Source organism: Amia ocellicauda, chromosome 8 (genome assembly GCF_036373705.1).
Source record: "Amia ocellicauda isolate fAmiCal2 chromosome 8, fAmiCal2.hap1, whole genome shotgun sequence".
Classification (NCBI taxonomy): Eukaryota; Metazoa; Chordata; class Actinopteri; order Amiiformes; family Amiidae; genus Amia; species Amia ocellicauda.
The window spans coordinates 45,214,629-45,226,971 of NC_089857.1; the positions used below are offsets into that span (position 1 = coordinate 45,214,629).

Below are 12,343 nucleotides of genomic sequence, written 5' to 3' on the forward strand. Positions count from 1 at the left end.
TATCCAGGCAGTGTATTTAAACAGCTTTGATCTCTTGTGTGCTGAATTTTTGCTGATTCAGTTTCACTTCCAAACCACTAACACTAACTACCTGTACAATAACTATACTGCTTCTACTAATACTATACAAATAATAACAGTTCATATATTATATATCAATTCTCGTTACTTTTTTGTGTGTGGGGGGGTTGTTTTGTGTACAAACTAGGGTTTATATCATGAAGATGTGCAGACGAACCCCCAAAATAAAGTGCAATTGTTAAAAAACCTAATTTCATGCAATCCACAAACACTCAATCAGTGCATGACAAGGCAATCAGACGACACGCTGTCATCCCTCTTTGAACAAGAGAACAATGTGCCCAGATGTACACATGTCTGGTTCGGTTCTTTATTCCCTTCCACTTTCCCCTTCTTTTGCTTCCGGAGGGTTTGATTTGCTGCAGATGACATCAGCTGTGCGAAACGCGCACACACTCACACACACACTTCTCCTCCCCGGGTCCTGGCCATGACACCCTGTCTGGGGTATAAAAGAGCCGACCACTCCTCTCGGCTCACTCCCCGTCTGGAGGTGTTGGCGGCCGCTTGATTTCGGAGCAGCACCGCCTGAGGATGGCGACGCTCGTAGAGACCGCAGACCCGCAGCCGACCTGCAGCGGCGATTTAATCACGTCTTCTCCCTCCTCGTCCAGCCTTTCGCACCGCTTTCTCGATAACAAATTTTACCTGCTGGTGGTGATCGGCGAAATCGTCACGGAGGAGCACCTGAAGTGTGCCATTGCAGATATCGAGAGAGGTAAGAGCAGAAATGCGCAGTGGCCAACACGGCAGGGACAATAGCGGAGGCGAGGGGATGAGTAGAAGGACACAGTGTATCGGATATTGATCACAAAAGAAAGAAAGGAAACCGAATAGATTCTCACCCCAGAATGTGAACGCAATGGCATTGGGCTGCTCTGTCACCTTGAACAAACCTCTGCGCTGCATTGGTTGTCACGGGCACTACAGTCCCCTGCACCCAGCGACAATACTAATAATACGAACAACATCCCCTTGTATGTCGTGATCAGCCGTGTCTGTGCTGTAGTGCCCCTCCCTGCGCCGCAACCTGCGCTGCTGCAGATCACGCAGAGGGCATCGGCTCCCGCATCTGGGCAGAGACCTGGCCTCACACGGTACAAGTTTCACAAGGGAACTCGTTATTTCTTGTGCTAGATTCAGAGATTAATAATCCCAGTCATCTGAGTACCTGCTGTGAACGACCAGCGCAAGTGATGCTGCATTTGAATGATTCAGCCTTTATTGTGTAGCTCCTCGCCGCTTCACTGTTCAGTGGAGAGGTTTCCTCCGCAATAAGCGGCTCCTGTCGGGGTGTGCAGTGTCTGTTCATGTGCAGTGTTCATGTGCAGTGTCTGTGTTCATGTGCAGTGTCTGTGTTCATGTGCAGTGTCTGTGTTCATGTGCAGTGTCAGTGTTCATGTGCAGTGTCAGTGTTCATGTGCAGTGTCAGTGTTCATGTGCAGTGTCAGTGTTCATGTGCAGTGTCAGTTCATGTGCAGTGTCTGTGTTCATGTGCAGTGTCTGTGTTCATGTGCAGTGTCTGTGTTCATGTGCAGTGTCTGTGTTCATGTGCAGTGTCTGTGTTCATGTGCAGTGTCTGTTCATGTGCAGTGTCAGTGTTCATGTGCAGTGTCTGTGTTCATGTGCAGTGTCTGTGTTCATGTGCAGTGTCTGTTCATGTGCAGTGTCTGTTCATGTGCAGTGCTAGTGTCAGTGCTAGTGTTCAGTATTCATGTACCGGCTCTTTGTTCGACTACCGAGGCATTCAGCCATTGCTGGGCTCTGCCGAACAGGGGGCAGCGTTTGGGATATTTTCCTGCTGCTTTCTTTCCCCTCCGCTGCAGGGCGATACTTTGTAATATAAAGACACAATTGCAACTGATGTGTCTGTGTCCATCTCATGAGAAACGCACTGAACCGGACAGTGGCACCCCGGGGACCGCATGCGGCGACAGCGCGCTTTATCACGGGCGGTCGGTAAGCGGCGCTCCGGACGGACGGACCCCCGTCGCTGCTCTTGTGTGACAGACTGACTTGCGTGTGACTCGCGGGGGCCGGCGAGGCTGCTCCCTGTGCGACCCCGCAATGTGCGCCTGTGAATCACGCAGGACAGAGGCGCGTCCGTCTCTCCATCATCTGTCAGCGCCCCTCCGGTACCGGCGAGTGGGCGTGGCTCGGTCCGCACTGCGGTCCCTACGGAAACTCGCAGCGGACCTTTCGCCAGAAAAGGGCGTTTCAGCATCCGAGCCCGAGAGGATGCGCCTCACGTACAGACAGGTCGCACTAAAACAACGTCGCCTGCCAGTGCTGGAGGATTACAAAGAGAGCGAGCGAGAGAGAGAGATAAATAGCAAATACACGTCAAGAAAAGCATGTTCGTTAGTTAGAAATATATACATGCATTTACTTTTTACATTCCAGTTCACATGCACAGTGTGCATTCATTCATTCACTAGAAGTCTTTCTCTTCTTCCACGGCATTATGCAGCAGACTTTCAGTCACCTGCCCGGATGGGGAATGGAAGTGACAGACAGTACAGTACAGTAGACTTCACAATGGCTGCAGAAAGCAATGACCCATCGCAGGCAAGGGCATCGGGCGGCCTCTTCAGAAGATCTGTAATCGTGCTGTTGATAGTTCATGCTTTTAAAGTATATTGTTCAGATGTGTATATTGGGTGCATTACAGTGCTCTTCTGTGGGGAACTCAAGGCCATTGAGAGCTTTAAATGTGTTTATTCGCGTGTCTGTCAAATTTGGGATTTGACACTGCAAATGAACATTGTTGTTGTTTTTCTGCAAGTCGTCATCTTGATGCCACAGTCCTGCGCTATGAGTCAGAACTGAAGCCGTCCTTTTTACAAATCCATTCCCATATTGAATCAAACCCTAAGCTGCTTCATAATGGCCCATATTATCTTTCATGTCAAATGGGGAGTCATGTTCACCTCCAATATAGCAGCATCACAGCGCCAGGTTCGGTCATAGCGAGTGATGCAGGCCTGACTGGAGCCCAGGCTGAGTCACTGCGGTGTCCCACTGGTGGCAGAGATGCATGGACACTGAGCACTTTCCTCAAACTGGTCATTACAGGGTTTTCTGAAGGACAGCATTGCAGTGATTACAAAGAGCAGAAACCAGATCCATTTTGTTTTTACATTCACAGCCACATAACTCTGTCTGTGGCCATATCATTACAGTGCAGAATGATTTTTAGGCTTAAGATTTGTTCAGGGAGCCAATAGAAACAGAAGCATTTTGGCAAAACAACGATTCTTGCATTTAGTCACGAAAGAACGAAATAAAGAAATTGATTGTTAGGTCTGTTTCTTGTTTGTTTTTCCATCAGTTTTGTCTTGGAGACCCATATATCTTTCCTGGTTCCTAAAACATCTTAGGTCACTATATCTAAGAATAGTCCAGATTTAACCCAGAGAGCCAGGAGACTCTGCACCTGTAGCCGCAGTCAGGGGAACTGGGCGTGAACCTCCGCTGTGCTGGCAAGCCCTTTCTGCGCAGTGTAGGAAGGCCATTTTGTTGGCACACCCGAGTGTTTTTGTGTGCTATGTATGAGTGGGATGGGGGCGTCCTGGGGTCAGTGCCATGAAGACAGTTCCCAAGGTGGATGTCACCTCCTACCAGATGCCCAATGAGGGGGAAGTGTGGAAGGTAGCCGCTGCGCAATGACAGCGCAGAACAGAGCGCGTTCAATCCAGTTTTACAGCATTTTAGTGCCTCTCCATCTATTGTTGTTCCAGAGTGCGCCCGGGGGAAAAGCTCGCCTCAGAGTTTCACGTTACCAGGGGGAGGGCTGAGTCTGTGCTGTACTTTCCATTTCCATGTGGTCTGCATTAGAAAACCTCAATATTAACCCTGTGGTAAAGAAAGGGTGAAATTAGGAAGGCGAGGGGGTTCTACAATGTTAAAACAGGGATACAATTTCTCTCTGCTCCTAATGGCTCTCGGTTCTGACTTTGTTAGAATCTCTGGGTTCTGTTTTGTAATCGAATAGCCCGAGAGTCTGCTCTGAGCCCAGTTAAAAGCCTACGACAGCAGACTGCCCCTCCTAATGAAATTTACATCTTTTATTGCAATCTGGTTGCTAAGGGCCTGAGCAGGGAGATCATTCTTTTATTTCAGGCAGAAATGTGCATAAACCCGTAATGCATTTAACGGAAGGTCAGGGCAACTGCTAATAAGGTTAAAGCATCGAAGGACCTGGGATAAAGTGCTGTGTATGTAGATCAATACCGCCCAGTTGAAGAGCATTTGTACAAGGTAATAATGGATTCCCCCGGACAGGCACAGACCGACATCATCGCTCTGCTGCTCAGGCTAAATAAGGATAGTGTAATCATTGTAGGACAGATTTTTTAAAGAGTGAAATGCATAGGAATATGGAAAATGTGATATTAGGTACTTAGTTTTAGTAGTGTGCCCATTTCATGTTTTGTTTTTTCTTTGCTTTGTGCTGTGTGTGTCCTCAGTAATAAAAACTGAATTCACTCAAACTGTCTGGTTAAATGGCCATCCTGGTTCCTCTCAGACCCCCCCGCCAGCAGTGATTCAACGCAGCAGAGCACTTTAATTATTCTCCTCTTTATACACTTTGCTGTGTGCTGGTCTGTGGGCCTCACCCTGTTATAATGTTGACGGGAGAAGCTCCTTCCCATGATGCAACCGGACATAAGTGACACCTTACCTTTTAAAATGTGTTTTACTGCCTGGTTTATACCGGCCTGCTCGGATATCTTTGTGCAGTTGCTGTTTTGGATGCTGCCAAATAGTAAAGTGGTCTCTCTGACAAAAGCACTCAGATCTGGGAAGACCTGGCTCAGTTCTATTTCTCAGACGATGATCTTATACACGGGATACAGAACTTCTTGGACACATTTGTATGAAATTGTGTAACCAATTACTCATTAGCAGTTACAATAACCAGACACTCGGGTTAATTATCCCTGCAGGTGATCACTGATTGATTTTGTGCTGGATTGAACAGCTTGTAGAAGATCTACCCTATAAAATGTGGCCTCAGGCTCTCTCTGGAGAATAGGAAGGAGAAAAACAATGTCAGTGCTCTTAAGGAAGCTCAGATGCAGACTTTACAGATCTTCCCAACAGCTACACGCACTTATTTGTGTGGTCTGGACTGTTTGATTCGGTTCAGCTAAGGTGAAAGTGGCATATGTGTTGTGAGAGGATAGAGGGGAATTTATACTAATGAGGTATACCTTATACATTTATTTATTTATTAATTTGAGGAAAGCACCATCATATTGAGCACCAAGGATATTTCCAGACCGATCTGAGGGCGGGGTTATTGTATGTGGGCTGAACTGGCAAAAGATAATTGGCTTGATGATACAAGTTGAGGGTTTGATGAGACAGTGGCTTTTCAGTGACAAGCAAAATCATATGCTTGGTCTTGCCATCTGTTGCTGTACATTAAGAGATTAAATAAACCTCACAGGAGGGCAGACTGTACAGAGAACTCTCAATGGAATAGTTTTCAGTTTGCACTATGTTTTATTTTTAATTCATTCATTAAATAACTGATTTATATTATTCGATTCTCAATATTGCAATATGAATGACCGGGTTCTTTACATACAAAAACATTTTCAAATCGTTTTTTGTTCAAATAAATGTATAAATATCCAGGTATTGAATATATAGTTAGAGCTAGGAGTAATGGGATTTTTCTGTACATTATTTGAAGATGGACCAAGCGGAGAGAGTGTTGCGCTTTGGATAATGATCGCTGGATTATATATTTAAAAAGAACAATCTACTCTTTCATATCCTCCTCATCTTTGAAATAATATTACAGACATGACAAGCCATGTCCCGTATCCTGCCTCGATTCTGTCCTGTATCAATTTAACGCATTCGAAACCCCCTGTGGTGCCGGTCGCTGGCCTTTCCTCTCCCTCTTTGAAATGCAAGGATGACTGACTACTGGAAGGTGTTCATGAATAATTTCCATTTCCCCGACTCTGGTTGTTGTTTGTGGGACTGCAGTGGTTGTGTGCCGTCCTGATATCCGTATCTCTCCTCTGCTTCTCTTCAGTCACTTATTTTATGTATCGATGGCCGGGGCAGAACGGATTACCTTTGTTGAAGGGAAGTCTGTAATCTGTCTGATAAACTCCATTAAAACACAACCGAAGTATCTTTTCATATTCTGTATACAGACATTCCTTCCATCTTAAAAATATCGCAGTCAAAGTTTTAATTAAAAAAAAAAAAATACCACAATCTTTGCATTTGCTTACATAGTGCATCGTTTTTGGTCTAGTTTCAGTTTGTCCAGCTTCATATTTAAGTACCCCTCCCTCACTAACACAGTCACAGAATAGAAGACCACCATTGATGGCGATTGATTCTTCCTTCGACCATAGAGTCCTGCCATGAAGTGTTGGGCTTTCCATTGGGCAGGAGGGTCCAAGGTGTGATATGGTCTACTCTGGGCAAAGGTTTATATCCCCTGAATGTTTTATTTCTCTATTTAGCTGTAAGCAGTGTCTTTTTACTCAGCTGGGATGTGTGACAACGGCACTAAACTTCCAGATTAAAACTGTTCCTCAAGATGAATCGGTGGCCTCCAATTGTGGTGGCATGCAGGAGACGAGTGGATTTTGAGTGGTGATGTCCATTGGAAACACGTCTCGAGTTTATTAATCCACTGACGCCAATATTTGTGCTTGAGGGGGAAGTCTACACCTCGGATAGGGACATGTAGGAAGTGCTTCAGGACCAGCTTTCCCCGCAGATTATGTACTTATTCATTTATTCATTTTCATTATTTCAAGGGTATTATATGCCCAAGGAATTTTTTTTTAAATCTATTTTTACCAGAATATATCAATAGTTTTTAATGATACTGCATTTCCTTACCATAGACTTGTGGTAAACAAATACGGCAATAAAACAATTGTGGTAAAACTCAGAACAGACATCAGGGTTTCACTTCAGCGAACCACTTCATTTTTTCTTTTTTAAATAATGCGGATCAGTTGCAAAACCAAATATAATTTACAAATTTGAAAAAAATGTAAATCTACAATTATTCACAATTCATACGGATACATTTCTGCCATTGTTTAATTAACCAGATGCAAGATTATTGCATCTGCTTGGACGTTTTGCAGTCAAAACTTTGTCCTGACTTTCTCTAATGGTGTCACTTGCGGATAGAAAATGACGCTGTGACCCCACGATCAGTCCTAAAAACCTCTAGCTCGTGTTTAAACGCCACACCGCAGATAAAGTGAATGAGATGGAGCCATTTCTGCAATTCATTGATGGTTTTGCTTGTTCTCCCTGTTTTTCTGTGCCTCAGGAATCCGTTCCTGGGACACCAACCTCGTCGAGTGCAACTTGGATCAGGAGCTCAAACTCTTCGTGTCCCGACATTCGGCCAGATTCTCCCCTGATGTCAGAGGTAAGAGAAATAAAGTCACATACAGCAATTTAGTACCATTTTTAGAACCTCCAATGCTTAATGTTATTATTAGTGCCACTGTGGTCTGAAACCAGATCAGATCTGAGACGCTCCTGCCGATGGCGAATGACAATCATGTCTGAGACAAGTCTGCTTTATCTAGAAGATAAATCCTTTTGAGCATTGGATCTGTGGAGTCATTGGCAGGTGGGTCAAACATTTGATCTGGTTCAGGGTTGAAAGGTATTCTGACAGTGTGATCTACCTGGTCTTGCTGATTGTTCCTGGGAGGTGTTTCATATGCAGTAACCAGGTATTTGATATTAGGATTGGAGTACAGAACACAGCAGCGTGTTTAGCACGTTCAGCGTCTGAGACTTCCATGTTCGGTCTGTAAAGCCGACACACACAAAGCTCGGCACTTTTGTCATGAGACACGCACCAGTCCGGGTCAAGGAGCTGCTGTTGGGGAGGTTTTAAGGTACCCCCGAGTACCCAGCGCTGTCCTGTCCTTGACCTCTGAGGTCCAGAGCGTCGTTGGCAGAGGTCCATTGTGGTGACAGCGGGTGTTTTTCTCTGCTCAGTCCCTGGCTGCTCTGATGGATTACTGTCCTCAGGCTCGCGGCCTATTCATTATAACCACATCTCCCTCTTCCCTCTGCGCAGCATTGTTAGGGATACAGGACTGCCAGGAATTACCAGAGACACAAAAGTGTGTGTGTGTGTGTGTGTGTGTGTGTGTGTGTGTGTGTTATTGGAAGAGGAAAATGCATGAGGTTTGACTAATTATTTTAGTAACTCCCTTTGGCATCTTTTGAATCCCATGAACAGACTGGTGGCTATGGAGGCGCTATCTGCCACCACGACTCAACTTAGTCCTTATCTGATCTGCCAGTTGTGTTTGGGGGCTGTTAGCTGTTCAGGGAATTGTGCAGACAAGGCCGACAGAGAGCCGCTCCTCGGATCGCGCTGTTTGTGTGGTGCATGGCCGCGCCTCGGAGATCACAGAGTTGAAGTTCATGTGGAGGATTGCAGGTCAGTGTGAGTTTGAGTTTGACTCCAGGTCATCAGCTGAGTCGCACACAGATCCTGCACTTTATAGGCAACCAGTGGATCCGGTCGAATTTACAGCAGGGTGCCGGCGGAGCCAACGCCAAATGCAAAGCACACCAAATAAGTAAGGCTTTTTAACACCACAAAATGATTAGCTGGCATAGTCTTCCCCAGGATTTTATGTAAGCACAAATATTCCAGCGCCTGGGCAATCTTGATTTCAGAATTATAGCGCCTTGGCTTCGGCCTGGGGAAGACTATGGCTTGATTTAACTAACAGGTGTGACTAAGGTAGCTTTAAGCATATCAAACTGACACATTTAATGGACATTTAAATGAATGTACTTATCTGTATTTATCCATCTCTGGTATCGGCTCAGGTCGGATGAACACAGGATGAACAATGGAAAGATTATAAACGGCAGGCAGGGCTGTTGCTCTAAGTGCATTAAGATCCTCACCTGTCTGCTCTCGGGTTATCAGCACGATCTGACTAAACAGTGTTTTTGTCATGGTTGGCCGTTGTAGGTGCCTGTCGCTCCCTGTTTGTTTTTTGTGTCTCTCTGTCCTTTCTGTCTCTCTGCGTCTCTGACTGATACTTCTTCAGTCGGTTCATGAGCTGGCTGTCATGTGTGCACAGTAATGAGAAGAGACTGTGTTTTGGACGACCCGGGGTGACGTGCGCCAGGATTTAAAGAATTTCAAAATTCACTGGAAAGTAAAGTCTGATCTTTTTGGTGATTTTGATCAGGATGTGACTGTGCTGTTTAATTAGGGTGTGCCCAGACACAAATTAGCAGCATTAATTTTGTGATGTAAACTGTAATACCTGTAGAATAAAATATATTTTGAAGGACACAGGCCTCTGTATTGAGGCTGGTTTGCCGTTCTGTATTCTGTGCTGCTGAACAAAGCCTTCAGTTACCATGGTGGCCACCGATGAAGGCGCTATAATAACCTGAATAATAACATGCTACCATGCCGTTACACCTCCAGAAGGAGAAAGGACAAAGAGTGCCTACAGGGTGTGTAACCTCTGGATCACAACATTACAAATTGAAAGATGGTTCTAACCTTTAAACATGTTAATTTCCTGCAAATCATGTCCCCGCATTGAGCGATGCAGGTGAACAGAGGGGGAGAGGGGTGTGGTGGCAAAGCAAGCTTAAATCTGAGACCATCATGCTCTGCATTGTGGGGATCGAAACAGATTTCAATTTCCATCTGAGTTTTACGTTTTCTGGCAGTAATCCTCTGAAACCCTGCTCTGTATTTCCTGCGGTGCGGCGGGGGGGCATTCGTCTCCGCAGCACTTCATTAGAGGTCTTTGCTCGGCTGCCTTTGTGCTCCAGGACTCCCCAGTGAAAGCGGTTGCCTCACGACGTGCCACTGAGAAGCAGGCGCTGTAATTAGGGCAGCGCTGCCTGTTTGCCTTTGTCTGGCTGGATCTGTCTAGAGCTGCACAAGGCTCCGACGATACACGAGTGCCCTGTGCCAGCTGTGGGGCTGCTGGCTTTTCTTTCTCTTTGTTTCAAAGAATACCAGCTTTGTGGCAGAAAACATTGACACCAGTTGCCTGCATCAAAGCTCAGAGCAAGCTGAGGACAAGGGAAAGGACTGGGCACTTTCACAGGGGCTGGGCGTTGTCATAAAGCCACAAAAGTCAATCATTTTATTCCAGTGGTTCTCAAACCTGTCCTGGAGTAACACCTACCCTGCTGGTTTTTGTTCAAACCGAGTTCTTAATTACTTAATTGAACACTTAATTTCAAAAAGTTGGTTCCTTAATAATTTCCTTATACAATGTTATACTTAACTTAAAACCCCTACTGTTAAAAAATATGAAAAGGCTCTGATTTAGGAAATTATAAAACTTTAGGAATTAGGGTTTAGGAAAGCTGTAAAACTAGGACAGGGGTGGCTTACCCTGGTCCTGGAGAGCCTCAGTGTCTACAGGTTTTTGTTCTATCCAGATTGTTAACTACTTAATTGAACCAATTGTGGGTCTTAATTAGGCAAAGTGTCCCTGTGTTCAAGGTACCCATTGATTGGTAATTTAGAGAGACCTGCAAAACCTGCAGGATTGTGGGTCTCCAGGAAGAGGTTTAGCCACTAGGACTTAATTCTGTATCTAAACAGCATCTACATTGTTAAGAACATAAGAAAGTGTGCAATCGAGAGGAGCCCATTCGCCCCATCGTGCTCGTTTGGTGTCCATTAATAACTAAGTGATCAAGGATCCTATACAGTCTGTTTTTGAATGTTCCCAAATTGTCTCTTCAGCCACATTGCTGGGGAGTTTGTTCAGATTGTGACGCCTCTCTGTGTGAAGAAGTGTCTCCTGTTTTCTGTCTTGAATGTCTTGAAGCCCAGTTTCTATTTGTGTCCCCGGGTCCGTGTGTCCCTGCTGATCTGGAAAAATACAAAACAGAAAAGTTCACATTAAGGGAAACGCAGACGACACCTGTGGCTGACAATATAAAACCGCATTCTGCTCCTAAATAGAAAACTACCCATGATTCATTATATTAGAGTATTTAGGTTCTGAATCTTCTGCACAATCAAGCAAATAAGCAGAGACCCTGATGAGTGCGGGATGTATAATTAATGCCTGGACTCTTCTTGTTGGATGCAGGAATGTAATGCCGAATGCGGTATCACTGTTAATCCACAGTTAAATGTGTCGACAGGAGAACCTCGGTTCCAGAGTAAAGATATCCGCAAAAGTTGTTTCCAAACAGTGTCACTGAGCTGAGTGGCGATGAAGCCAAGTGAACTGGATAATCTCCTCTGGCTGGACCGTATGGGAGCACGTAGCATGTGGCATACAGGGTCACAGCCCTCGAAGTGTGACCACATCCCTGCCTCGAGTGCCTCGTTCAGAGAGGCGCTGAACAGAGCGGTGGTACGGCAGCCCGGCGCCTTCCTTCTCCCAGCAGCGCATCTTAACCCCCAAGGAATGGCTGCCACTCAGACAATGAGATTGTAAGACAATGTTTATTAGGGCAGATCCGTCTAAATAGCAGCAGAGGCAAAAGTTTTGCTTGTCCGTCGCAATGTCCTGGTGTCTGTTTGTTTTATATGCTTCACAACAGATACCTTCACTGAGAAAGAAAGCGACCACATCTGTTGTTGTTCTCAATGGAAGCCTGTTTAATTGTGTTATTGTTCTGAAGGACAGTGGATAAGCTGTTGCAGTCTTCGGTCTGTATATGATATTGTCTGCTGACTGGGAAGTGCTTTTTAAAGGGAGCAGGGGGAAAAGAAACTGCAAGATTGATGCAATGCTTAGGCAATGCAGAAACGATTAGTCTGAAGCCATGACTCATGAATTATTATGAAAGCAGATGCTGTCCAATATAGTGCGGTTCCTCCAGAGATGCAATTTGCAAGCATTTGTAAAAGTCTCTGCTCTTTATTGTCTATCACATGGTAACTATTTAATAGTAGGCTCAGTTCACTAGTGTGGAGTCTGCAAATTCCTCTCCACAGAAATGTGTAGTTCTGCAGGATGTAACGGAGCAGATTTGCATGTGGCAGTGAGGTTTTTAGCCAGACAGAGGTTTAAGGAATAGTTTTAAATGTGAACAGAGTCCCCTCAGGCTGCAGCACTTCCACCTGTCAATGGCACGTACCGCTCAGATAACTGGCTGCTCCCCCCTTTCTTGCTACACATGCTCTATATTAATTTACTCATACCATATATGTGTAGCTTGTACTATTCTATTTCTGCCTCATTTCCATGAAAGAAAACCTAACAAAGCATATCCAAGGATTTGT

General features: G+C 45.2%; 1 protein-coding gene across 2 annotated transcripts in view; it reads left to right on the forward strand.

Moving 5' to 3' along the window:
- The first annotated feature begins 382 nt into the window (after positions 1-382).
- Positions 383-12,343, forward strand: part of map1b (microtubule-associated protein 1B) — a 39,514-nt gene continuing 27,553 nt past the window's right edge. Inside the window, exons 1-2 of one of the 2 annotated variants that reach the window (XM_066711650.1) lie at positions 383-799; positions 7,409-7,510. In XM_066711650.1, coding sequence (XP_066567747.1) covers positions 616-799; positions 7,409-7,510 — 286 coding nt within the window. In that variant the 5' untranslated portion in view covers positions 383-615. The remainder of the gene's footprint in view (positions 800-7,408; positions 7,511-12,343) is intronic. The other variant, XM_066711649.1, reaches the window with a different exon arrangement.